General features: G+C 45.1%; 1 protein-coding gene across 1 annotated transcript in view; it reads right to left on the bottom strand.

The window, feature by feature from the left end:
- HGFAC (HGF activator) overlaps positions 1-23,716 on the bottom strand; it is a 43,312-nt gene extending 19,596 nt beyond the window's left edge. Inside the window, exons 1-7 of the mRNA XM_054391650.1 lie at positions 23,648-23,716; positions 21,883-21,937; positions 19,536-19,632; positions 16,906-16,979; positions 11,103-11,216; positions 9,816-9,947; positions 8,423-8,533 (exon numbers count right to left, since the gene is read on the bottom strand). Coding sequence (XP_054247625.1) covers positions 8,423-8,533; positions 9,816-9,947; positions 11,103-11,216; positions 16,906-16,979; positions 19,536-19,632; positions 21,883-21,937; positions 23,648-23,713 — 649 coding nt within the window. The 5' untranslated portion in view covers positions 23,714-23,716. The remainder of the gene's footprint in view (positions 1-8,422; positions 8,534-9,815; positions 9,948-11,102; positions 11,217-16,905; positions 16,980-19,535; positions 19,633-21,882; positions 21,938-23,647) is intronic.
- Positions 23,717-26,967: the final 3,251 nt, after the last annotated feature.

Raw genomic sequence — 26,967 nt, forward strand, 5'->3', positions numbered from 1 at the left:
TCTGGAGAACAGGTCTGGTGAGGAGCAGCTAAGGGAACTGGGTCTGCTCAGTCTGGAGAAGAGGAGACTGAGGGGAGACCTTCTGGTTCTCTACAACTCCCTGAAATAGCTTGAAGCCAGGTGGGAGTTGGTCTCTTCACCCTAGTAACAAGTCACAGGACCAGAGGAAATAGCCTCAAGTTGCACCAGAGGAGGATTAGATTGGATATTAGGAAAAATTTCTTTCCTGCAAGAGTGGTCAGGCATTGGAACAGGCTGCCCAGGGAGGTGGTGGAGTCACATTCAAAAAACACATGGACATGGCACTCTGGGATATGGTTTAGTAGCCATGGTGGTGTTGGGTGGATGGTTGGACTCAATGATTTTGAAGGTCTTTTCCAACCAAAACAATTCTATGAGTCTATAAAATTTTACTAGTAAATTTAAGTTGGATTTTGATTTTAACCCAAGGGATAAGCTCTTAAAGAGAGGAGTAAAATATGGAGGATGAGTTTCCATGAGGTAATGCTGAACAGCAAGGACTGTTTTCCTCATGTTGAGGTGGAACTGCCTGGGTTCCAGTTTGTGCCTGTTGTCCCTTGTCCTGTCACAGGACACCATTGAAAAAAGCCTGGTCCCTTCTTGACACCCACCCCTCAGATATTTATAAACATGAACAAGATCCCCTCTCAACTTTCTCTTCTCCAGGCTAAACAGCATAAGGTCTCTCAGCCTTTCCTCATCACACAGATGTTCCAGTCCCTTCAGCATGCTTGTAGCCTCCATTGGACACTCTCTGGCATATCTCTGTCCCTCTTGAACTGGGAAGCCCAGAACCACACGCCAGACTTCAGATGTGGTGTCACTAGGGCCAAGCAGAGGGGCAGGAGAACCTATGCAAAACCTAAATACATTTTATCACCTATAATCTGGTCTCCCCAAAGGATCTCTGTAAGCATTGCAGATGTGGATCTTCAGCTTCTAATGCTCTTTTTTGAACTGTTAGAGCTCTTTTTCTCCCTCTTTGTCAGAAATGCTGTGTAGGTGGTCTGCTTTCAACAGTTCCTATTGGATTGCCCTGGCTGGGAATTGCTTGTTCTCAGTTCTTTACAGCTTTTACAGCTTCTCATAACTCAGAAACATACATATTTTCTTGTGTGGAAGAAAGCAATGGAAGGCACAAACTATGTGTTTTTCTTGTCCCTTCACTATGGTAACAGTAGAAACGGCCTGAACCTTCTGATGCTGAAAAAGTCTTGATGCAAACGCAGATTCAAGTTGCTCTGCAAACCTCCAGAAAAAAAAAAACAAACAAACAAAACAAAACCCAAAAAAAACTTTTCCCCATGAGAACAGACAGACACCAGAATCATCTCCCAAGGGAAGCAGTGGATTCCCCAGCATTAGACAGCTTGAGAGGGTGCTGGGACAGCTCATTTCTCTCATCTCATTTCTCTGCTCTTGTGAGACCCCACGTCACAAGGACAGAGAGCTCTTGGAGTGAGTGCAGAGGAGGGCCACAAACATGATCCAAGGGCTGGAGCATCTCTGCTATAAGGATAGGCTGAGGGAGCTGGGGTTCTTCAGCCTAGAGAAGAGCAGACTCTTGGGGGGACCTTAGAGCTGCCTTCCAATACCTGAAGGGACTTTTCATAAGGGTATCTAGCAACAGGCCAAGGGGGAATGGTTTGAAGCTGAGGGAGAGCAGAGTTAGATTGGATCTCAGGAAGAAGTTGTTCAGTACGAGGGTGGTGAGACTCTGGGAAAGGCTGTCCTGGGAGGTTGTAGATGCATCCTCCCTGGAAGTGTTCAAGGCCAGGTTGGACAAGATCTTGAACAGCTAATTCTAGCTGAGAGGTGTCCCTGGCCATGGCAGACGATTTTGAGGTCACTTCCAACATGAGCCATTCTGTGATTCTACTATTTAATACAGGATCTTACCTAGAAATTTTGGACCAGATGATCCTTGAGGTCCTTTCCAATCTGGCATTCTGTGATTCTGTATGATTCTATGCCACCATCACCACTGCTTTTTTTATTTTCATTAAAAAAAACAAAGCAAAACAAAAAACCCCAAACAAACAAACTAGAAACAACTTCTTGTTATGTTTGATTTTTAAAATCCCCAAGGTTTGAATAGCTCACATCAGGCATTCCTGTAGTGTCATGGTTTATCAGCATGTCACACCAATTCTTTGTCTTTTGATTTTGCAGTAAAAAGCAGTTTCTGGTCTTACAATCAAAAGCAACCTGAAAGAGCAGTGATCCAACGAGCTCTAATTGCTGACTTCCTGAAAACATTACACAAGGCTTTTTGTAACCAGATCTTGTTTCAGGTTCTGTAGTTCCACACCTGAACAGTTTAATGAGTTCCTTTTGGAAGTCTTTATGTAAAAAGCAATGCATCTTTTAGATTGTCTTGTCCCTCAAACAACTCACCAGCAATTTTCCTAATGTTTTTGAGCTTTGGTTGTATTTTCTTTCCAGAGAGTTTTGTTCTGTTAATAAAAAGATGTAATTTTCCCCCTGATGGTCCTCATGCTGGGACAGGATAGTTTTAAGTAACTCTTTCATTTAGTAATGCTTTGTTTTATCCCTGACCAACCTGTAATGCTTTTATTCAATACACTGTGAGATCAATTTTTCTTTTTGTTATTGTTCTAGATCAGCTGATGACAGGAAGGAAGAGGGGGGAGGAGGAAGGAGGAGAAGGACAAAAATCCTCTTTCTGCTTACAGCTGCTTTTACAAGAGGTCTCCTCCAGTATCTTAATTAGCAAAGTTCTTTAGAAAATCATAAACAAAGCAAAACCTCGATGGAATTCGAACATCCTCCATCCAAAGCTTTCCTGGAGCACATGTCCACTCCCACTGCAGTGCCTGAGGAAGTTCCAGAGAAAAAGGTCTGAGAGCCTACCCTACATGCCTGCGCTGGTCAGAGAGGGGCAGTGGACACAAACTGGAACACAGGAAGTTCCACATAAACATAAGGAAAAAAATTCTCTCCTTTGAGGCTGGCAGACCACTGGAACAGGCTGCCCAGAGAGGCTGTGGAGTCTCCTTCTCTGGAGTCATCCAAATCCACCTATGTGATTTACTACCATGCTGTGATCCTGAGAGAGTGCTTTAGCACTCACTAGATAGCAGCTTGTTTGCAAGATGGGGCAATCATATCTCTCTGAAGCCTGTCTGGTGCATCTATCAATGGATATTTCCACCTGATCCTGTTTCATCTATTGACAATGAAAAGGAAACACAATGACCAATGAAAATTTCATGCCTCTGCATAAGCTTATTCCCTACACTGCCTGAGTACTGCAGATGTGGTGCTCTCCAAGGCATCCTTCACCAAGGTGTAAGTGAGGTTTCCTTTCTACATGAGCTCAGGCACTTTGGATACCTGCAGAGAAGTCTGGTTTTTCTTGATTCCCCTAGAAGTTCCCTGATCTCCTTTCCTGGGTAGCTGTGAGGGATGGAAGGTGTCCTGAATTTCAGGGAGATGTGCCTTCCCTGCTGCCAGTGCAGCTAACCACCACCTGAGCTGGCAGCAGGCGTGTCAGAAAGGAGTGTCCAGTGGATGTAGAGATTGCTGTGACAGCTTCCCACTTCATCAGATAAAGCACTAAAGCCCCCTGCCCCAGGTATTCTGAAAGAAGGAAGGCAGAGGGTTCTGTGCCAAGTGAAACAAAGCCCACACAGAGAGCTTTGAAGGACACCCACATGAGGATTGCACAGTTTCAGGCTATTTCTTCTCCTCCTATCACCTAATGCCAGGATTCTTCCACAACCATGAAGCTGGTTAGAATGACCCTGTCCTTTTCCATCCTGGCATTACTACTAATTCAAGTGCTCCATCAAGGGGAACAACAGGCAGTATCCCAGCCCCACTTAAAAATGCTTTCCATCTCTTAGTAGCCAGCTAAATTGAACACCAATCCAAAAGCATTCCAGCTGATTAGAGAATCACATCAGCAAACACAAACCAAAAAGTTAAGGCTCCTTATTTTCTGCTTACTGTCTTCTTCTAAAGAAAAGAGTTTAAAAACTTTCCCTTCAGCCTCCAGAGCTGAATTTCCTCACCAAGCTACCTTTTTTAGTAGAAAACTGCCAGCATCCTATTTCAGTAAAGCAACCACTAAAAGGGTGAGTATGCTGTATTTTCACTTCTTTCATTACCTCAAACTCCCCCAAAGATGTGGCCAAGAGGTAGAGTTCCCCCTCCCCCCATAATTATATATTCAGCTGTTCTGTCATCTTCCTTTTCTAAAGATCTTCAACCTACATCTGACATACAACAACACATCTCCTTATATAACCATAAACCCTCCACAATTAGCACTCCAACCCATACTTGCTTTAAAGCTATGGTACCCCTCTAATTCCCTTGTCCTAGGAAAAGAAAAAAATAAATCCAAACACAAGAAAACATAAAGGGCTTTCAAAAATACCTTCAGCAACTTCATACCTCATCATGACCAAAACACCAGCAGAATGACTGCTAGCTAAATCTTTACCCAAAGCAAACTCAAAGGGTAAAATCCTCTCAAACTTTCTTTCTGCTGTAACTTACAACCAGAGTGATGCAAATCAAAACAGACTTTCCGAGTTCTGCTTTCTGCCTCCTCATTAGTTTAATTGTGAAAAGCACCAAAATCTGCCTCAACTCATCCACTGATTTGCTGTCATAGAATCAGAGAATCCTAGAATGGCTTAGGTGGGAAGTGACCTCAGAAATCATCTACTCCAACCTCCCTGCTGTGGGCAGGGACACCTCTCAACTAGAATTAGCTGCTCCAAGCCTCATCCAACATGGCCTTGAACACCCTCAGGGAGAAGGCAGCCACAGCCTCTCTGGGCACTCCAAAGTCTCACCATCCCTGGTACTGGAGAACTTCTTCCTAAGATCTTCCTACTTTACCACACAGCTACTTTGTTCTCATAAACAGTTCCACAAGAGCCCACCCCGAGCTGATGCTGAGTCCTAATATGACAAATGAGACAGAAATAAATCATAGGATCATTTTGTTTGAAAAGACCTTAAAATCATCAGGTCCAACCATTATCTAACTACCATGTTCAATATAGCACCCAGTTATTAAGGTAATTCTAGACCCTATTAATACAGTTGGAAGATGACAAACCGTTGCCATACATCAATTAAACCTCACCTCAGTTATCTACATGTGACTAGCAGCTATTCCTCAGAGAATCATAGAATGGTGGGGGTTGGAAGGGACCTCTGGAGATCACTGAGTCTAATCTCCCTGCCAGAGTAGGATCTCCTAGGGCAGTTCACACAGGAAAGCATCCAGATGGGTCTGGACAGTCTCCAGAGAAGGAGATTCCACAACTCCTGGAGCCTGCTCCAGGGCTCCAACACCTTCACAGTGAAGAATTTTTTCCTTTCCTTTAGGTGGAACTTCTCATATTCCAGTTTGTGTCCATTGCCCCTCATCCTATCACAGGACACCACTGAGAAGAACCTGTCCCCTTCTTCTGGACACCCACCTTTCAGATATTTGTAAACTTTAATACAATCTCCTTAACACAACACAGTCACCTGCATAGTCTAAATGTTTCAGGATAAGGCTTGGAAACATATAAAACAGAATAAAGAAGCCCCAATAGCTAACATAGCTTCAATAAATCAAGAATAGACCTAAATATAAAAATGGGACCCCAAATTAATTAGTAGCCCATACCTCAAAACAGTACCAAAGCAAGAAGCCCATGATAAGGAGGGGGAAGTGTTTTTACCTAGGCAATGGGGCAAAATGGGTATTAGTGTCCACTCATTCTTCAACTAAGGATTACAGTGTGGCTAGGGAGGTGGGGTTTCAAACACAGAAACCTCAAGGCACCAGTCCCTTAAAAAAAACCTGGACATCTCCTTCCTTCACCCTCCAACTCCTTTAACATCTCCCTAAATTCTTATTATAATGCATTGTCTCTCCTCTGGCCAAACAGCTCCTCCTCTGCCTTTACCTCTGTGGCCTCTGTATTCAACCAACATCTCTGCCAGGGCTCCTTCAAACAAGCCAGGAAACAGCAAATTAACTTTACAATTACATGTTTATAACCATTTGTCATGTTGTCAGCTCCCAGGAAGTTAAATATTTTGGAAGTTAAACATTTCTCCAAAACTCTTTACAATTCCCTCTCCACCAGCTTGGGCCAGAGATCAAATATCCTCCTCACATCCTTCCATAGGTTTCACTCCTTCCCCACACTTCCCCCTGCCAACACAGTTGGGGCTGAGCCCTTTTTGTAACTTTCTTGGTACAATGAGGCAACTTTTGCTCCTCTTGGTTGCATAATTAGCTCTGAATTTTCACCTCAAGCCTAGATTCAGAGCGCTCTCAGCAAAAAACTCTCTCCCCCAAGTCAGCACAGTTCCTCTCTTAACACAAAATCCTTATTTCTAAAAATATGTATTTAAGTGCAATTAATAGGAATTAAACTTAATTAAAAGTGCACCCTTGAACAATTTTAAGCAGCATCTGGTTTGGGGATGGATTTGCTGGTGTGATTCCTAATTAACCTTCCCTGGAAACCTGTGCTAGAACATTTTTGCAATGGAAGTTCTTTCTTTCGAGCTGAAAGTTCCTTCTCTAAGGGCTAGCAAACAATACATTATCACAAAGAATAGAAACCTATATTAGAAACTGTCTTTTGTATATTGATCTCCTTTATTAGAGGCCTCTCCTATGTTATATTTATCTCCTCCCTTTTTTTTTTTTTTTTTTTTTTAAAAGTCAGCTCATCATTTGCCAGGAGCTGCGTGGCCATTAGGGCAAAAGGGGGAAAAAAATCCATATATATTTATATAATGATTGTTTGCAAGAGAATTTTAAGAACAGTGAAAAGATAACTTTTGAGTCTTGACAGGGACCCCATAATCCAAAAAAAGAAGCCACTAAGAGACAGATAAATAGGCATCTGTAAAATCACAAAAGTTATGATTATTCTCTGTTACTCACTGTTCAAAGGGGGAAACGAAATGCTCAGGCAGGAGGTTTGCAGCTAACAATAGAAAATGCTGTTTCTCATCACAGCTATTTAAATTCTGGAACTTCTTGACATGGCATGCTGGGAAAGGGAAAGGCATAAAGGAGTTCTAAGGAGTTTAGACAAATTCATGGAAGAGAGGTAAAGGTCTATCAAGTAGACTGTCCAGTGGTACACTAAGAAACCCCTGAGCAGGACAAATATGGCTCCGTGATTTCCTGCTACTCACACTACTCTTCAGTCATCCTCTGCTTTGCCAGTGCCTGAGTCACAGTAGTGACTGACCCCAGACTTGAGATCTGCTCTACAGTGGCACTGCCTTTATTAATATTTGTGTGACCAAGATAAATTCACTAGTGTTCCATTAAAAACATGAAGACTGGGTGTTCTTTGTAGAAGTCAAGGGCAGAGGACATCAGCAAGACCTCAAACATCACATCTCAATCACATCTTAGGCTTCTTACTGATTATTACATTGATTCTTTTTTTTTCCTTCCTTTTTTTTTTTTTTTTTTTTTGCATCACAGCTTGGGTTTAAGTTGGCTTCTATAAAGGATTTACATTTTGAAGACACTGCCAATTTCTCTGAATCAACTACCACAGAATCATAAAATTGTTTTGATTGGAAGAGACCTCCAAGATCATCAGGTCCAACCATTAACCCAGCTCTGCCAGGTCCCTCAGCACCACATCACCATAGCTTTTAAACCCCCTCCAGGGGTAGGAACTCCTCCACTGCCCTTGGGCAGCATATTCTAGACCTTGACTAAAGGGTGACCTCACAATTCAGACAAGGGAAACTACACAAGACAGTGAAAAAAAGAAAATAAAGACTGAAAAAGCAAAACAAAACAAAAAAGCAGCTGTGCTCACAGCACTGAGTTGGAAGGCTGAAGAAAAAATTAATCCAACACATGTTTAAAGATCAGTTCTACAGGCTCTGGGAGCCCAAGCTCCCTGTGCTTTTTGCATGCTGAAACTACCAGGTCAACAGATCCCAGTGCTAATTTATTTGCATTAATTCAGGATGAATAAATCCTGGCAGAGAGGAGGATTTTTTTGCTCTTTGGTTGTTTTTGGGGGTTTGTTTTGCTGTGGGTTTTTTGGTTGGTTTTTTTTTTTTTTTCATTTTTAAGCTTCTTTGCCAGGCCCTGACACATTAACAGAATCCTTCAGTTCCTGCTCTGTGTGGGGGTGTTAGGCAGCTGAACGCAGATGGGTTGCAAGCATCTAAAGCCATTTGTTTAGCAAACCAAATGCTTGCTTTATTATTTTCAAGTAATTGAAGGGTACCTGCTTCTTTCTTGTTCTCAGCTACTCAACAGAAACCAGCACTGCAGCTCTAACACTGTTACCCTGAATTTGCAATCCAAGCCACGCTTCACACCCAGAAGAAAAGTCCAACTTCCCTGCCCGTGCTGGGTTGCTGTACTTACCAATATTGCAATATTTTCCTGCAAAATTCCCTTTGCAGTCACACACTATTTTCCCACTGAAGGTTGCCATCCTGCATTCTCCACCATTCATGCAAGGATCATGAAGACAGCCTGCAAGCAGAAACCGAAGATCAAACCAAAGATACAAACTCGACAAGAGAAGAAGGAACTGGGGTTGTTTGGTCTGGAGAAAAGGAGATCTTCTTGCTCTTTAAAACTACCTGAAAGGAGGTTGGAGTGAGGTGGGGGTGGTTGTTTCTCCCTTGCAACAAGTGATAGGGCAGGAAGAAATGGCCTCAAGTTGCAGCAGAGGAGGTTTAGACTAGATATTAGAGAAGAACCTTCTTCACTGAAGGAATTATTAAACACTAGATTAGGCTTTTCAGAGAGGTGGCTGAATCCCCATCCCTGGAGGTGTTTAAAAGACTCACAGATATGGTGCTAAGGGGTGTGGTTTAGCACCATGCTTGGTAGTTAGATAACAGCTGGACTTGATCTTGAAGGTCTTTTCCAACTGAAAAGATTCTGTGATTAAGAATCACAGATTGCATTGGGCTGAGAGGCACCCTCAAAGGTCATCAGGCCATTTTGAGTCACTTTAAGTTTGTCCATTTTAAGTCAAGTTTTTAAGCTGATCCATTTTAAGTTACCTTCTCCATGCATAGCATCCTGAGGATGTGTTTTGGGGTTTTCACTCCTCTAGGATCTACACTCTATCAATTAAAGGAAACTCCAATCCTGGCAGTGTTCAAAGACAGCTTGGATGGGGCCTTGAGCAAGCTGGTCTGGTAGGAGGTGTCCCTGCCCATGGCAAGGGACTGGAACTAGATGATCTTGAAGGTCCCTTCCAACCCAACCCATTCTAGGGTTCTATGTTTCTATGACTCTGGGGTGAATGCAGGGCAGATGGGATCCTGGAGGTAGGTAGAGTTTACATGATGGCAACTCAAAAGCCCTGGCACAGGCTTGGGAAGAGAATTCAGAGGTGAAGCAGCAATAAGAAGTGACTACAGGTGTGCAGGGTAAGGGTAGAGGAGGCTGTGCTTCTCAGAAATCTTGCAGCACTTCTGCTCTGGAAGCTGCTGCATATTCTGACAGGCGGCAGGTCAGGACTGCACCATCTCAAAGGAAACACTGAGATGTTCCCCCAGAATTCAGCTTCAGGTGTGCCACTGCTTCCTGAAACGAGGATGGACACACTGAAGAGACTTCCTGGGCCAGCATTACTGCTCACACAAGGAGAGGAAACCTGAAATGTTCTCTTTTGAGAAGGGTCCACGAGCTACACTAGCAGCATTACTGTGCATAAACACCACTGAGGCTTCCATGTTCTTGCTGCCTTCTATCCCCACTCCATGCAGGCCAATAGCTGTAATCCAAAACAATGTCTTACTTGTGTGTGCAACACTCCTGCATTCAGTCTGACCATTCACACATGTGCACTCCTCCACTGCTCCGTGGTGGACTCTTGTCCAGCTCATGCCCACATCAAAGAACTCATAGAGACTGTTGTCAAAACACTTCTCTGAAACACAAGTTTAAAAAAAACAACGCAGGCTTTCTGAGGTCATTTCTTGCAAGGAATGACATCACAGGCCTCCCCCTTCCCTTCTCATCCCTTTTCTCCTGTTGAGCAGATGCATGTTTGTTGACAGTGCTCCTCAAGCAAGCCAGCCTCCATAGTGTGGAGGCACTAAGCCACTGTAGCAGCAGCTCTAAGGTCCTTGAGGCAGAGGTGGCTTTCTCCTAAAGCCCTGGGAGCATGAGGGTACCACCATCACTTAAGGCCCTTGAAAAGCCCCTTCAGCAAACACAACAAACCCCCATCAGTGGTGTAGATTTGCGTCTGTCCCTTTTACTGCATCCTCCAGAGAGGATGAGCTGTGCTAGAGACAGTGGAGCATGACTGAAAAATGCTTCTTTGCTTACTGTTGGGGAGCAGCCTAGAGCTGCAGAGAACATGGTTTACTGGTGGACTTGGCAATGGTGGCTTAATGGTTGGACTCAATGATCTTAAGAGCCTCTTCCAACCTAAATGACTCTCCATTTCTTCGAGAAGCCTTCATTAAACGACAGCAAGCACAACCCTCGGTGTTAAAAGCCTAATTCCTTGCTTGATGTGCAGTAACTGGGGGTGACACCACCATAAAACTGGAAAAAAAATAACCCAAGCAAAGCATTTTGGCTTGACTCCTTTGAAAATGACTACCTTGAAGGTGGAGTAGCTGCCCTGGTGCAAAGCTGGCATCACAGGAAGAGTCATACCCAACCCAGGGAGCATATACAGAAGGGATAAGGCATCACCTGAAACTAAGCTGCTTTTTCATGTCTCTGCCCTTCCTACTAGCTGATATTATTAGCACTTTCCAAACATGCAATGGCTATTTAAATCTTAGAAAAAGCCAAGGGAGGAGAAGAGACTCTTTGTGTTTCCCATAGCTTAATATCTGACTGGCTCAAAGTGTGCTTGGATTTCTAATTGTACAATCAAGCTCTTTTCAGCTGTCCTGACAGCTATGGATTGTCTGTCTTTACCATTTGGAACTCCACCTACACAAACATTCATGCTGCAGTGGTCTCCCCCCTGACAACAGCACTACCTTTTCATGAAGCAGACATTCATGAGCTCTACTTGCTGCTCGTGTGTCACGTTGCAACAGCGGTGAACGAAGATACTCACTGAGCTGGCAGTCCTCACCCATGAATCCCTCAGGACAGGTACAGTGGTATGTGCTGTGGCCATGGGCAAGGGAACAGCTCCCTCCATTTTGGCAAGGGTTGTTTGCACAGAGATCTAGAAAAGCCACATCAGAAGTCGTGGTTAACAGGTGCCAGGTAAAGCTCTGCTGCGTTGTGTTAGGTGTTGGCTTGTTACGTGTTGCACCAAGGGAGGTTTGGGTTGGGTGTAAGAAGAAATTCTTCCCTGAAAGGGTTCTCAAGGCTGCCCAGGGAGGTGGCTGAAAGCCCACTCCTGGAGAAGCTTTCAAAGATGTGGTGCTGAAGGCCATGGTTTAGCACCAGCCTTGGTAGAGCCAGAGAATGGTTGGACTGGATGATCTTTAAGGTCTTTTCCAATCTATGATTAGTAGCTTTTGAGTGATCTGTTCCGCACTCCAAGTTTTATCTGACTGGCTTACAGTGGTACTACAGAACTCACATTATCACCATTAAAGGACATTCATTATGTATCTAAGACCATTAAGAATAATATCACCAAATTATAGGATGGTGGGGGTTGGAAGGGACCTCCAGAGATCATCAAGTCCAACCCTGTGATCTTAAAGATCTTCTCCTACCAAAATGACTCCATGAGCAATTTTGGTTCCATGCAAGCTGGGTTTAATTACCATCTATTAACCCAAAGCTCCTCCAGCCAATTTACACTGGATTTGTGTCCAGCTCTATATTTATCCAGCTTTCAAAACCTGAAATCACCGAACTGAACCTTCTCCCCTTGGCTGGAGGTGGGAGGTCTGGGCAGGCATGAAGTTGCCAGATCTGCAAGTGTGGTGAGGAAGAAGATGGGACCAAAGCCCACAAGATGGAGCTGTGCCTTTGCACTGGGGAGGGAAGGCTGCAGCCTTGCCTCTGCCCCCTTCTGTCCCAGCATCGCTGACCTGGATTCTGCAGGAGAATTTGCCATGGATTTTTGCATTATGTCTAAAGCTAATGGACAGGTGGAACAAAGGGAGGAAAAAAAAAATACATAAAGGAAAACAAGTAAATCACATCCAAGTAAATCAGGCTGAGCAAGATTAGACTAGATCAGTTTAATATCTCCCTCTTCTCTAAGGAATGTTGTAAATTGTTGGGAAATACGGTGGAAGAGGAGAGGATGTGCCAGGACAATCCTCTGGCTCCTGTGATAGAAGCTTTGTTTGGCAGTGTGCAATGCAAGAGCTGTAAGAGTCTGGCTGGCCAGACAAGATTCCTGATTTCAGGCAGTGCCAAGGGTTGAATTGGGCTCCCCAGCTCAGGAGGGACAGAGATATATTAGAAAGTGTATCCAGTGGAGGCTGTGAGGATGATGAAGGGACTGGAACATCTGTGTGATGAGGAAAGGCTGAGACACTTGGGGCTGCTGAGCCTGGAGAAGAGAAAGATGAGAAGGGATCTTATCAGTGGTTATAAATACCTGAGGGGTGGGTGTCAAGAAGAAGGGGCCAAGCTCTTTTCAGTGGTGTCCTGTGACAGGGTGAGGGGCAGTGGGCACAAACTGGAACCCAAGGAATTCCACCTCAACATGAGGAAAAATTTCTTCACTGTGAGGATGCTGGAGCCCTGGAGCAGTCTGTGCAGAGAGGTTGTGGAATCTCCTTCCCTGGAGGCTTTCCAGACCTTTCCTGGATGTGTTCCTGTGTGACCTGCCCTGGGTGATACTGCTCTGGCAGGGGGGTTGGACTCTAGCTCCAGAAGCCCTTACCAACCCCTACCATTCTATGGTTCTATGATATACCTCCCCTGTGGTTAACCAACATCATAGTTAGCACCTGCTGCAGAGCTGGCCCAAGAGCTTGTCTGCATTTGGATCTCCTGTTTTAATGGTAGACAAACGCTGAGGGAGGAATTGAAGAGTTACTCAGCCCAGGTGCTGCTTCAGCTGGAACCTGGTCCTAAGCAAGGGATGCAACACAGAAACACAGGCACACACATGCAGGGCTGAAGCTTGCTACAATGGTGTAAGTGTGAGGTTTCCCCACTCAAATCAAAATATTTACTTCAGAATGGAGTGGTGCCACTGATAGGAGATAGCAGGCCTGGGTGTACTCACTGGCAGTTTCACTCCAGGATAACATCAAGGCAAAGCAAGTAAAGGCAGTGCCATTCCTACTGTTTCTCCTCTTTGGTAGTTATGAAACTTCTAGTGGTGTAATGCTTCCCCAAAGGAAAATCCTGTATTTCCTATTCCCATCACATCCAAATCATGACTTGATCTCCAAGCTATCTTCTGGTAGAGCAATAGCCTAAGTCATTCCTTTGTTCCCTCATTAAATGTGCAAAAAGCACTTCCCCAGTCAAAGTCACTCCCTACATCCCATCCCACCATTCCAGTCTGACCTCCCTGAGGTTTTCTGCATCCTTCTCCTTGTTTCCTGGATTTCTACTCAGAAGCACATGGACACATCACAGTTCCCTGAATCCTGTCCACCATCCAGTTACTGGGGAGTGCCTGGTCCCTGCCTACCCAGTCTAAAGCCACCCAGTAGTATCTGCCCTCCCCTTGGGTAAAACCTTCTGTGCTTGCTAGCAATCACCTTGACTTCAGCTTCACTTCCCCGAGGCTCTGCTGAGGGCAGTAGCCTTATCTCACCTTTCTTCCCAGAAAGCATTCCATTTCTTCCACCCACTTGTCCCAGAACCAGGACTGTTCTTCCCCAGAGCTCCTCCTGGGATAATGCTCTTCCTCCAGTCTGCACAGCCCACATGCTCCACTTCTTCTTTCCATATCAGTCCAACATCTCTTACAAAACCTCACTGTTTGACACTCTTCTCCCAAGTCCGAGGTTCCCATGGGGAGTTTGGCCATTTGTCCAGGATTTCCAGACATTCAGAGGAGTAGTCCTAGCAGACTGCCCAAGATCTGCAAGTCCCACAGGCAGGGACACTGCACTGATGTGCACATGTATGTGCAGTTATACCAACCACACGTTTACAGCCCTGAATGCCCATCTGTATGAAGAGGTCACACTGGGCAGTCACTGCACATGATCTCCTCAGAGATCCCCTGGGCAGGAGTGGAGGACCCTTTGGAAAGCTGAAGGCAGCAATAAAGCTCCCACTGATTTCAGGGAGGGGATGAGTTTGAACAAGCACCTTGGATGTTGTCATGGTTAGGTCTGGCTCTGTCCAGTGCAGTGCTAACATCTCCCTTCAACAGTGCCTGCATCCCTGAGCTTCACTTCATCCTGCAGCTAAACAATTGTCAGCTAAACCTTCTCTTGAAGCTGGCAGATGCATTTTTCTGGATCAGTGCCTCCAACGCTTGCTTTAACACTAGTTTGTAAGCAGCTCCAATGGTTTCAAGTTAGCTCCCCATGGGCACACAGTATTCTTGGCCTGGAGAGAATTCCTGCTTCAGCCTTTGCTTTCAAGCAGCTCCTTCCCTACCCCAGTTCACACACTCCTCACCAATCTCTCATGGTCAAAGAATATTCTTTTCTCCCCAAAATTTCATTTCTTCTTGTTTTTCAAGTGTCTCTAAAGTGGTCAAGATACCCCCCCTAGCTTTAGTATTTTAGCATTTTGATTTGCTTTCACAACAAAATTGTTTCTTTCCCACATTTTAAAGATCAGCATTATTCAGTCCAACTCCTTCTTTCTTCCCAGCTGTTTTCCCCAGCAGGCAAAATTTCCTTCCATTTGCTTGAAATTCCCTTCAACCATTACACTGCTCCTTCCTTTCAACCTCACCATAAATCTTTCCTCTTTAAGCTATCCCTGGTGATCTGTTAAGCATTCTCCAAGTCCAAATACAGTCCTTGCTGCTTAAAAAAAAAAAAAAAAATACAACCCAAAACCCTAGACTTATGTTTGTGACTAAATTAACACCTTAAGAAATAATAAACAGAATTTCTGTTTAATTTTACAAAACTCTTAACACTCCACAAATAAAATTTTTTCTTTGCAACAGCCAGCAGTGATCCCTTCCAGCTTTCTTTCTCTTTCCTTTCCTCTCTCACTCATATCACTCTATTTTTTTTTTCCTGGAGAAAAACCAGCACTGTTGTTAAGCTGTGTCATCAGAGGAAGGCAGACAGGGTAGCTTTCTTGTCACAAAACATTCTATCCACCATTGTGGTGGCTAATGGTCCAAAAGGAGCCAGCAAGCTCAAAAAGGCTTCTAGGCAACCAACTCTCTGCAGAGATGGCTGTGAGAAGGGCTGGCAGGGTAATGGCATTGGGCAGATTGAGGGCTGGAGGTGGCACAAGGCACCCCAAAAAATGCATCATTAGGCTTGGCAAGCTCCTTCTTTGACTACAGGGAAAGCCTCTTTGACTACAGGGAAAGCCTCTTTGACTCAGCCAGCCACCACCATGGCAGTCAGTGTTTCACTGGAGGACTAAAGCAGCCACAAGTCACAGTTTCCAACCTTTTAAGTTCTGGGAGGGCACTCATGAAGAAGTGCAGCCCTCATCACCTGAGTCTGGTAAGAAGAAAGTGTCTACAAAGTCCATGTTCATGTCTGACATACTTGCATGCCAAAGGCACAGGCATTTGCTCCTTGTTTTGGGCTTAGGTCACTTGTCTCTGATCTGCTCTTAATCTGCTTTAAGGCCAGGCTGGAAAATAAATTTGTTGAGCTCCAAATGATGACTTGTGCACTGCTTCCTTTTAGACCATCAGCATGATTCAGCCAACACTGGCTTTTCAAGCACTCTGGTAGACTGCAGTCAGCTTTGGCCACGAGCCTCCTGACATGGAGGAGAATTCCCTGCAAGGGCACAGTGGAAAATGTCCTTTTTTTAAAAATGGGAAGCAAACATCTAAGAGCATCTGGTTGCACCCTGCAGACTAACCAAGACAGGTGACATTTGAAAGTAGCAAGATGGAGAAGAGGAACATGATCAGCATTTAAGCACAGGTCCAAAAAACCCCCTTGGAGGCATCAAGTCTGATGAGTGCAACACCTGATTTTGTCCCTGTACAATTCTCTCATACACTGAGATTCCCCAACATCCAGCTCATGAAACAAGAGACAAGCACAGGCCAGCCATCAAGGTGCTGCTGAGGACAGGGATGCATGTTCCCCCCTGCCAAACTGCTTGGCACATGGTGCTTTCACCCAGCATGGCAGTTAAATGACTTATATAGAAAGGAGACCTTGCCACAGACCTTGGCTTCCTGTTGTAGACAGACTTCCACTATGAGGTTATTGTAGCACTGGAGTGTGGTGACCACGTGAAGCCCCAGCACTGCTCAGCTCAGTAACCCTTTTGTTGTCCCTCAGTAACTCCTGCAGTGAATGCATCTGCCCTCTGGTCTTGTCTGGCACAACCCAAAGGCCAAGTAAATCTGGTTTGGAAGGTCTGCTCTTCAGCCTGAGGTCTCAAGGAAGGGCAGCTGGAAGTGCTGGTTGTGTGCTGCACAGGGCATGGAATACTTCTGTACCTTCTAAAAAAATAACTGGTCAGACAGAAAGATGTAAGTGCTGAAATGAGGGGACTACTAAAAGGCACATCCAAGCCATGAGAGAGGAGAAGACAAATGCCTCTGTGCTCTGCTCCAGCAGAAGTTCAGTTTTCCATGTTGGCATTACCATAATTTCTCTCCACAGCCTTGTGTTAGTCAAAAAGAGTGAATGAAGGCTGTGTGAATCCCACAACCTGATGCTATGGTCATGCAGAATCACAGAGAGATCCCAAAGACAGTCCATGGGAAGGTTTGCTCTGTGTACACCAAGTGAAAATAACCCTGAAGGCACTGTCCCTCCTTGCTGCAGGGGGCCAGGAGGCTGGAGCAGCCCAGCAGTGGCTCAGCTTACCTGAGTGGTCTTTGGTCAATGAAGTGCAGTGTCCCCATCTTCTGTCCCTGTCATAGTTATGTGTTGTTGAACACCTGGAAAGAATCAAAGGTGTAGTTTAGTGCAGCTTCAGACAACCTGGGTGAACTGCCTGGCCTTTACTCTTTGGCAATCTGGAAATTCTTGCCTTTTTTTTTTTTTTTTTTTTTTTTTTTTTTTTTTTTTGTCCTAATTACCATCTAATTCAAACTCCCTTAACACCAGAGGAATTTTTTTTTTTTTTTTCCAATTAAAGATGCCCTTCCTCATTTCTCTCAAACAAAATACAGATTAGGAAAGAGATGTGGAAGCAGGATCTGAGATCTCCAATGAATCCTCCAGAAAAACCCAACTTTCTATTTCTAAGATTAGAAAATGAAGAACAGAAGTAAAAACCAAAACCAAAGCAAATAAATTATGACTCCCTTATTCATTACAAAACAAGCAAAACAGGACCCAGCCCAAATTTTTTGTGTGCCTGTCAGTTACTTAAATTATCTGTGGAGGTAAGAAACCAGCCACAGAGGGACTTCTCCCTGGCTTTCAGTGGCAAACGTATTTTGCACTCAGTTCCTTTAAACTATTTCTATTTTTTTATCTTGCCAGATAAAAATGAGGAAATCACTGACACAGGGGTGATTTCCAAACCTCTCCTTTTTGCAGAGCAGCAGGCTGAATCCTGCATGCTACACTGCCTGTGGGATCCTTCTGAGGCAAACTCAGGCAGCCCTTTTATCCACACACTCTCCTTGCCCTCATCATTGTGCTAGCTCCAAGCCTCCAGCCTCCCATCATCTCCATCCTAAGTAGCAGCTTGCAGGCAGGACCTTGAAGAGCACAAGCTTTGCCCTCACCTGCTGCTTATCATGTTCCCTGGGATGAGCACCAGCCCAGCAAGGGCAAGTAGCAGTTCACCCAGAAATGTACAAGGTGGCTTTCCTGAGTGCTGTTCTGGGCTCCTTTCCAGACATCTCTGCCTGAAGTCACACGCCAGGTTACTTTTAGCTTATGAAGGAAGAGCAAACACTGGCCAGAAGGTCAGCCACAGGGTGAAATGACCTGTCAAAACCAAACAGCTCCAGCTGTCCTCCTCCTCAGCTCCCCCTTCGTAAATGGCTTTTCAAAAACGGGAAGCATGAGAGCAAGTCGTCCGAGGTCAGCTCTAAAGTGTGCTCTGACCTTGGGTCCCACCCATTCACAGCTTTTTCCATTATTTTTCTTTCCCACTTCTGTGGCCCAACCAGCCAAAGACAAACACACAGAGTGTCAGGTACTAACGAAATCCATCTTAAGCACTGCATGGAGTGATGTGAATCCAAAGGTCAAGCTCTTTCTGGCTGGAGTTCAAAGCCAGGGTTCAGACTAGAACATTAGCCCAGTTCCTTTCCTTTGATTAAGACATTTTTGACTTCTCATTTCCTGGAGGCTTTTCATATTTGGGTTGTATCTGTGGATCTTGGGGAAAATCAGAAGTGGTCTCCTTGCCTGGAGCTGCATCAATTTGTGTAAGAAGAGTTGTGTTGTGTTGCTTACATTCCACCAGCTCTTACACTTCCAACATCAGAAAGATCTTAGAATCATAGAATTCTTGTGGTGATCCTTGAGGTCTTCACCAACCAAGTCCAACAGTCAACCCAACAGTCAACCCTAGCCATTAAACCATGTCCCAAACTTCCATGTCCACACTGCTTTTGGAATGCTTCCAGGGATGGTGACTCAACCACCTCCCTGAGTAGCCTGTTCCAATGCCTGACCACTCTTGCAGGAAAGAAATTCTAATACCCAATCTTAAAATTCTTCAGTCCATCATATATTAAAAAAGAAAGAGAAAGAAAGAGAGAAAGAGTTCTGCCCTGCACGAATGACTAAAACTCCACAAAATATTATCTCCACCCTGAGAAGATGCAAGCTTGAGCCTTCCACACAGCTCACCTGTGCAGGTATTTTCTCATTACTGGTACCTCTCTGTTCCCTGCTTTGCTGCCTTTGATTTCCCTGCACACATGCCCATGCAGTAGGTTTATCTGCAAAGCTGCTCTTGCTTCATCAGTGCTTGCTTCAGCAGGGTTCCCACCTGTCTGTCCCTGCCCCCAGATGAATTCATGAATACTTCTAACAACTTCTGCATTTGTAAAAATAATAACCTTTGCCCAAAAATAAGGAGATCTGGCCTCAAACACTAGTAGAATAAATCATTACCCAACAAAGAGGAGTAATGCCTAACCTATTAATACTGCACTGTCCAAAGGGGACCAAACAGTGCCTTAACCAAGTGTCCTCTCTTACAGATATCTTCATCTCTCTCAGGAGAAGGTTTCTATCAGGTTGTCCCTGCCCTTTCTGTACAAGCTCTTGCCACTCATACACATTGCAATGCCAGTGTGAAGGCCAAAGAGCAAACATTTCTTGAGCTTTCCCTGGCCCTGGAAACCTTTCATCTAAGTTCCCTGCCTCGTGAGCAGGAGCTGACCTCAGAGCCAAGACTCTCAGCAGGACCACTGCATGGCTCTCCATGTGCATGAACGAGCCCAAGTGAATTACCCTAAGGGGAGGACCAAAGCACCAAGGGGATGGCATTATGCTGCTTCCATGTAGGAGCCATGTCAACTTACCATTTCTTTTGGGAAAAGAGGTTTGACAAACAGGAGTGATAAAACCTTCCACCGTACCGGAAAGGAAACCTGCACAGATTTCCATCCTCTGTAAACACTGAAACACAAGGGAAAGAAAGAGTCTCAGCATGCAGCTAAACACCAACCTGTAGATACCTGTGCTATAGCTTATTATTTGAAATTGTGAAGACAGAGATAGAATCATAGAACCCATTGGGAAGGGGCCTTTAAAGGTCATCTAGTCCAACCCCCCTGCAGAGAGCAGAGACATCCCCAACTAGAGCAGGTTGACTCAAGACATTGTTGAACCTGAGCTCAAACATCTCCAGAGATAGGACCTCCACCACCCTCAGATTATGTGTCCAAATAACTTCCTAACATCTTCAAGTTCTTCAGCTGTATTTTGGACCCTGTGTCTCTGCAACTTCTAGTGTGTGAGAAGAGGCTGCAAATCTACATCATGACAGAATCAACAAAGATGAATGGGCTCTGCAGTAGCATAAAGATCACAGAGCACTTCAGCTCAGAAATGTATTGCAGTTTCTGGTACAGCAAATGCCAATTGTCTTCATTAATTGCAATTATCATTTCTAATTATGGAGTATTGCAATAGCATATTAAATTGATTTCTGAAGTAGTATCCTTTCAGGCTCCATATCACATAACATCTGTTTAAAACAATTAAGGCACCAGACAGTACCAACTGAAATAGAAACAGCCCAGGAGGAAGAAGGTTTTAAAGGTTGGGGGAGGTAAAAGACCATTTTGATCATAACACCTCCCCTTTGGGATAAGCAGATTCCTTACAAGTGGGGAGAAACTGATGGGCCTGGTGTCAGAGAAGGGCAAGATTTATGTTCACCCCATCAGTGATGGGCATCTAAGGAAAGGTGGTGGGAGTCTGACAGGAAAAATATCTTTCATGATGAGTCTTGAGAATGAAGGGAAAGGAAGACAAAAATGCAATGACAAACTGTCAGAGCTCAGTTAACCATTAAACTAAAAGCAATCACTTTTGAGAACCAGGGGCAGGAATAGGAAGCAAACCACTGCCTGGAAGAGAAATGGGGCATACAACTGAGCTGGCAGCACAGCCCATTTCCACTTCTCTAGGACAATGTGTGACTGCTCCTTGTCCTGAGCTTACCCCTTCCATGACAGCTGGGGCTCCTGCCCAACGCTAGGGTATCTGTTAACTCTCCCACCCCCAGACTCATTGTCTCAAAGAGCTGCTGAGGCCAGTTACCAGCATTACAGAAAAGAATAACCTGTCCCTGTGGTCCCATCTGTTCCTAAGAGGTTGGCATTGTGGTCACTCTACCTGTCCTAACCGTCCTCTTATCTGTCAGTGTGAAATAGCTACTTCCAGTCCCCCTCCTATCCCTTTTTCAAGCCTGATTCTCATTGTCTGAGCTAAGCAAATGTTCAGATATTTACCTTCTCTGTCTGATACCTCCTGTTATAAGCAGCTAGGGCAGTTGTGAAAACAGACTCCTAGTCATTTCAGACTCACAGAATCATTTCAGTTGTAAAAGACATCCAAGATGACAGAGTCCAACCACCAACATGGTCACTAAACCATGTCCCAAAGTAACATGTTCACGTTTCTTTTTTAACACCTCCAGGGCTGGTGACTTCACCACTTCCATGGGCAACCTGTTCCAAAGCTTTGACCACTCATCATTCAGAGGACATATCACATCCCAAAGCCCATTAAAGACTGTTCTAAGCTATAAGGCACTCCTAATGGCCCGGTTCGTGGAATTCTTGACACCAACAGCAAAGGACAGTAAAAGCTTTAAAAAAAAATGGAAGTCTGCAACACCCATGCACAGCCAAGAGGTCTGTTTGCTTAGGTGACATCACAAAACAACAGCAGTCCAGCAGATTGCATGGTGCTCAAACACTCTCCCACAGAGAGCTGAAGGGCTGTGGCAGAAATGGAACAAGGAGCTTAGATACTTGAAAGTTGCAGGGCAAACACAGCTCTGAGTGAAACAGAGGGAGTTTGTTTCACCTCCAGCCATACCATGTCATGAGTGAACATAAGCCATGCCAGCTGAGCCTAACATCCCATCAGCACCTTCCCATTAATCCACACCTGAAGGAAAATTACCAGAGATTCCTGAAGGAAAATTACCAGAGATTCCTGAACTAATCCCAAATTCCACCACCCCCCCCACCCCCCACCCCCCCCCCCGTGTTGGAATTAATATTGGCATAACCATTCCATAATCCTTTTTTTCATGTTGAAACAAAGACAGGCTTACTGTGGACTTGCACAGCATGGATACAGACAGGCAGATGATTCTTACTGTCATGAAACCTGCGGGGTTTGACTTTGTACCTTGTGGGCGAGTGAACTCATGTTTTGAGCCTCTTCCTGCCCCAGATTTGTAGTGCTACAAAGAGGAAAAAAAAAAAAAAAGAACAAAAGAAAAAAAAAAACAAATGTGGATTGGAAACACAAAATCACTCTGGGAACCATCCTAGAGAGACAAATGTGCTTTGCAGAGTGCCCTGCAGCTGCCTTTCTCCCAGTGTTTCTGCAAGGATCTCTGATGGGACACAGTCTAGGGAGGGAGGGTGGATAAACACTGCCTCATGGAAGGTCTCTGCTAAACCAGGAGAACTCAGCACAGCACACACACAAAAGGCCAGAGCTCTACTCCATGATATCTTTCCATTGCCAAGGGACACAGCCCCTGTTTCTCTCTGCAGGAAGTGTGGAAGCACTCTAGGGCCAGGTCACAGCTACAAAGAGCATCCTGGCTTTTGGCTTTTCCTGTCATGTAGCTGCACCCCCCCAAGGGCATTAGGTAGAAACCACAGCCTCTTGGGGGTTTGCCATTCCCCAGGCTGTGCTGGTTTTAAGCCACAGGAAACAATTTTAAAAACTGGTAAAAGCCATAAAGCTCTGCTACCACCAAAGGTGTGGACAGTTGAACTCCAGTGAAGTACAAATCTCACAGGAACCTAGAGCTGGTGAAGGGACATAACAAGTAAGGGGTGAGACAAAGCTGTTGGTAAGATGAATAGGGAGGGCTGGAGCAGTTCTGAGGAACTACAAAGTGGTGGGGGTTGGAAGGGACCTCTGCAGATCCTCTAGGCCAAGTCTACTGCCAAAGCAGGACCACCTAGAGCAGGTGGCACAGGTTCATGTCCACGCAGGTTTGGAAAGTCTCTAGAGGAGGAGCCTCCACAGCCTCTCTGGGCAGCCTGGGCCAACGCTCTGTCATCCTCAAAGAAGTTTCTCCTTAAGTTCAAGCAAAACCTCCTGTGTTCTAATTTGTACCCATTAGCCCCTGTCCTATCACTGAGCACCAGTGAGAAGAACCCAGCCCCATCCAAGAAAGAGTTTTTGCACCTTTCACTGACTCTGCCAGCACTGAGAAGCCTCCAACAGCTTCAGCAGGGCTGATCTCTTCTTAATCACCACAAATATTGCTCCTGCTCCCACCTGCAGTATCTCAGGAGATACTTCTGTACATCACTGGCATAGTTAGGATCAGAGCATGGTTTAAATACATCTAAAGCTAGTTTTAACTCAGCTGGTGAAATGAGGCTAATCACAAAGGCACACAGCTGGGGACCCAGGCTGTTAGCTGTGCTCTTAGCCTGTGCCATGCCACCACAGCACAGGATGAAAACACTGAAGGGCATGGTATGGAGACAGGGAGAGGTTTGCAAGGAGGTGGTTACCTAGGCTGGCATGTTCAGCTACCAGGCAGCAGCAGTAAAGCCTGGTGGGGTAGCACTTCCCTTCCATGCTGCTGCAGGTACCTGCTTGTGCCAACACATTTCTGAGGTGCATTTTCAATGTGTTTAAATTTCGGTAGTCTTTCCTCCCCTCCTGTTCTTCCTCCCTAGCAAGACACAGATGTAAGCAGTTGCTTTAAATGCAGATATGTATGGGACCAGCCAGCCTACAGGCCCCCTGCTTAGTCAGCACTGCTGTGAGCCTTCATCTAGCAGCTCTCCTTTGGTTTTCATTTGAAGATCTCTTCCTTTTGGTCTGTTGATGACTACACTCATCCAGCCCCAAGGCAACACTGTCCTGCCAGGCAGCACAGAGGTGATCCACCGCTCCAAAACAGAAGAATCAGACTTACCAGCCTTGCACAGTCACTGCTCAGAGCCAGAGCCAAGACAACAGTGAAAGGAGCACAGACTTTCATCTTTGCTCTCCTCTCATGAAGGTTTTGCCTGGCAGAGGGAAAACTTCCAGGGCTGGGCTGAAGCAGGAGGGTGAATCAGACCCAAGCTTTCGCAAGGGACTGGGATTTGCTTGACTTTAGGGGATTTTAGTCTTCTAAGTAAGCAGAGCTTTTATCACTGTTAATCATTAATGTCTTTGTGGGTAGATGGGAATGCCATGGAGCCAGGTACTCTCCCTAAACCACAGAGAGTGAAGAGTTTACCAAGTGCCTGACCCTGTGAGAAGAGCACTGGTGTACTCAGCCAGCATTTAAGAGCACCTGCAGAGGAGCTGAACCAGTGTTGCTTGTAATCAGAAACCATTCACCATCCAGCTGTTTCCCATCTCTCTCTATTCAGGAGCTAATTAAAAGCATGATATAGCAACAACCAGGAGCTCCAAGCAAGCCCACTCAGGAGATGACATGGCATTGCAAAACAGGGCCCAGATCAATGCAGATATCAGACACAAGGATTACTCATTAACAGCTGCTTACCTGCCCAGCTGGGACTTACAACAGCAGGCTTACGACCTTTCAGCAACAGACTGGGAAAATTCAAAGAGAAAGAAAACAGACATTTCTCTGCTAAAACATTTAGGGGACTACAAAGCTGCCTGCTGCATCCAGCTGAGCAAAGCCATCTCTGTCTTCTGGGCACCTGGCTGAGACAGCCACGCTGCAGAAACATTTCTCATAGGGACACAGAGGGTATTGCCAAAACTGAGATTTCACCAGTGGAGTCTGTTTCAGCCCCACCTTGCCCCACAACCAAAATCCACAGGTTTGGCTGGTGTAACTGTGCCTGTGCTTGAGGCTTTTGCCAGCCCTGTCCTGTCAATCAGGGGCCACACCTCTTTCACACCCAAAATCCCCAGAGCCACAACAACAGAAAGAACACCAGAGTTCTGGCTTCAGATGTTCTCTACCCTTTGAAGTTTCACCAGCACAACAATGGAAGGGATGTGATTTTGATTTTTTTTTTTTTTACCCAGCAATACCATGCCAGCATAGCCCATCAGTCCAGTGGAGCTTCCCCAGCACTCTTTTGCCTTGATGGTTTGTAATGTTGGAGAAGATTTCCACTGCCTGTGCCATCACACTGCTCTGTCTGTCGTCACAGCAACAGCTCTTGGTATGGAATCATAGAATTGTTTTAGCTGGTAAAGATCTTTAAGGTTATCCAGTCCCAACCATCAACCCAACACCACCATGCCCACTGAATCCTGTCCCACAGTGCCATGTCTACACATATTTTAAACACCTCCAGGCATGCTGACTCCACCACCTCCCTGGGCATCCTGTTCCAATGCCTGACCACTCTTGCAGTAGCAAAATTGTCCAACCTAAGCCTCCCCTGGTGCAAGTTGAGTCCATTTCCTTTTGTTCTATCACTTAACACTAGGGAAAAGAGACCAAGCCCCACCACACTCCAACCTGCTTTCAGGTGGTTGTGGAGAGGTTAGTACAATTATGAATGTAGGCATTTATGGACACAGCTTTCCTACTGTCAGTGAGCCTTGAAACACCAAGAACCAGGCAAACTTGGAGTTTTCTTTCCAAATTCCAGCAACAAGCAAACAACCAGAAAGAAATTATTTGCCTCTATTCATTATTTGGTTTTGTTGCCTGAAGATTCAAGGCAAATAAAGTTTCAGGATAGACTTGTGGAATAGATCTGTCCTCTCTTCACTCCTTTCAAGCATGGAAATAGGATGTACAGTCTGACCTGCCTGGGGACACCAGGCAAAGTTAGAACACAGATTTCCACTTCCTACCTTCATTCTCAACTTTGGCCATCAGGCTTGCAGCTAGCAATGCCTACACAATGGCTTGTAGGCATTTAGTTATCATCCAGTCTACTGAAACTGGGCAAAAAAAGAAGGCAAGAAAAGAGAAGAAAGAAAAAAAAAAAAAAAGTCAAACAATGAGGTGTTATTCCACCCAGAGTTCCCAAAAGCTCTGTGTAAAGAGAGGAGTGGAGGAGCAAGGACTGGAAAGTGAGGGCAGGGGGAAATTGCTATTTTAAAGCTGTGGAAATATCCTTTTCCATTCATTTCCAGGATAAAAACCACTCACTTCCAAGAGCAGAAGCCTTGTATTTCTGTGGTGACCAAGGCAGGTTGAAGGAAAGCATTTTATCACACCTAAAAGTCAGAAAGATGGCAAGCAAGAGTGCACTCTGTGCCTGTTCCTGGTTTCATAGGCACTGAACTGCCAGCAAGAGTTGCAAAGTGTCCCCTCAGGAGTCACAGCTCTGAGCTTTTAGCTCAACACAAAAGGAAGAAACACCAACAGCAGGGCCCACTTCAGCTGCCAGGACAGCACTGCAGCTGATCCCACCAGGGAAAGCACAGCTGGCCTCTGGTCTACTTTTCTAAGAGAACTCCATTTTTCCTTCCAAAGAAAGGCACATTCTGATCCTTACCTTTGTTGCACACAGTATTGAACACTTCCTGTGGAGTGCACATCATCCAAATGCATTTAGAGCCAGATTCTGCTCCTGCTGAAGTCAATGAAAGCTTTCAAAATAAGACTAGGAACTCTTTATTACATTGGCAGGCTGTAATCTTTCTGTATCAAAGGCTAAAATCCTTCAGTTTCAGCACTTTTTTCCCTTAATATGGACACCAGCATGGGAAAAGGAGAAGGCAAATAAACACTAAATGAGCAGAAAGAGACAGAAGTCCTTGCTGCAGGGGGGCACAGCACATGCTGATAATGCTGCCTCACACATCTGCCTTTTCCTCACTTCCCTCATTGCAATGGCTTTTCATTTCTTTGAATTCAGCAAGAATTAATAAAAGCCCAGATTCTGAATGACTTTGTAGTAACGAAACAACATCCACGACAATCCTAAGTCGTTAAACACCAACAAAAAGTAAATTAACTGAGTCAGCCACCAGTATCAAAGAATAAAATGGTCTTTGTTTTCCTCTCTCACTAGACAGAAGTGGAAAAGACAAGTTTAAACAGACTTGAATCCCTTTGTGTTCACCACTCTGGAGCAGCTCCCAGGAAGGCAGACAGGGGAAAGGCTTGTCCCCTGACTACAACCTCATCTGTTCTCCATTTTCACCTTATTTCACAGAATCACAGATAGCCACAGGTTGGAAAGGACCCTCAAAGGCCATCCAACCACACAGCCATCAGCAGGGACACCTCCAGCTAGATCAGATTGCTCAGAGCCCTATCAAGCCTGACCTTGAATGTCTCCAGGGATGGAGCCTCCACCA

Source organism: Indicator indicator, chromosome 23 (assembly GCF_027791375.1).
Source record: "Indicator indicator isolate 239-I01 chromosome 23, UM_Iind_1.1, whole genome shotgun sequence".
Taxonomy (NCBI): Eukaryota; Metazoa; Chordata; class Aves; order Piciformes; family Indicatoridae; genus Indicator; species Indicator indicator.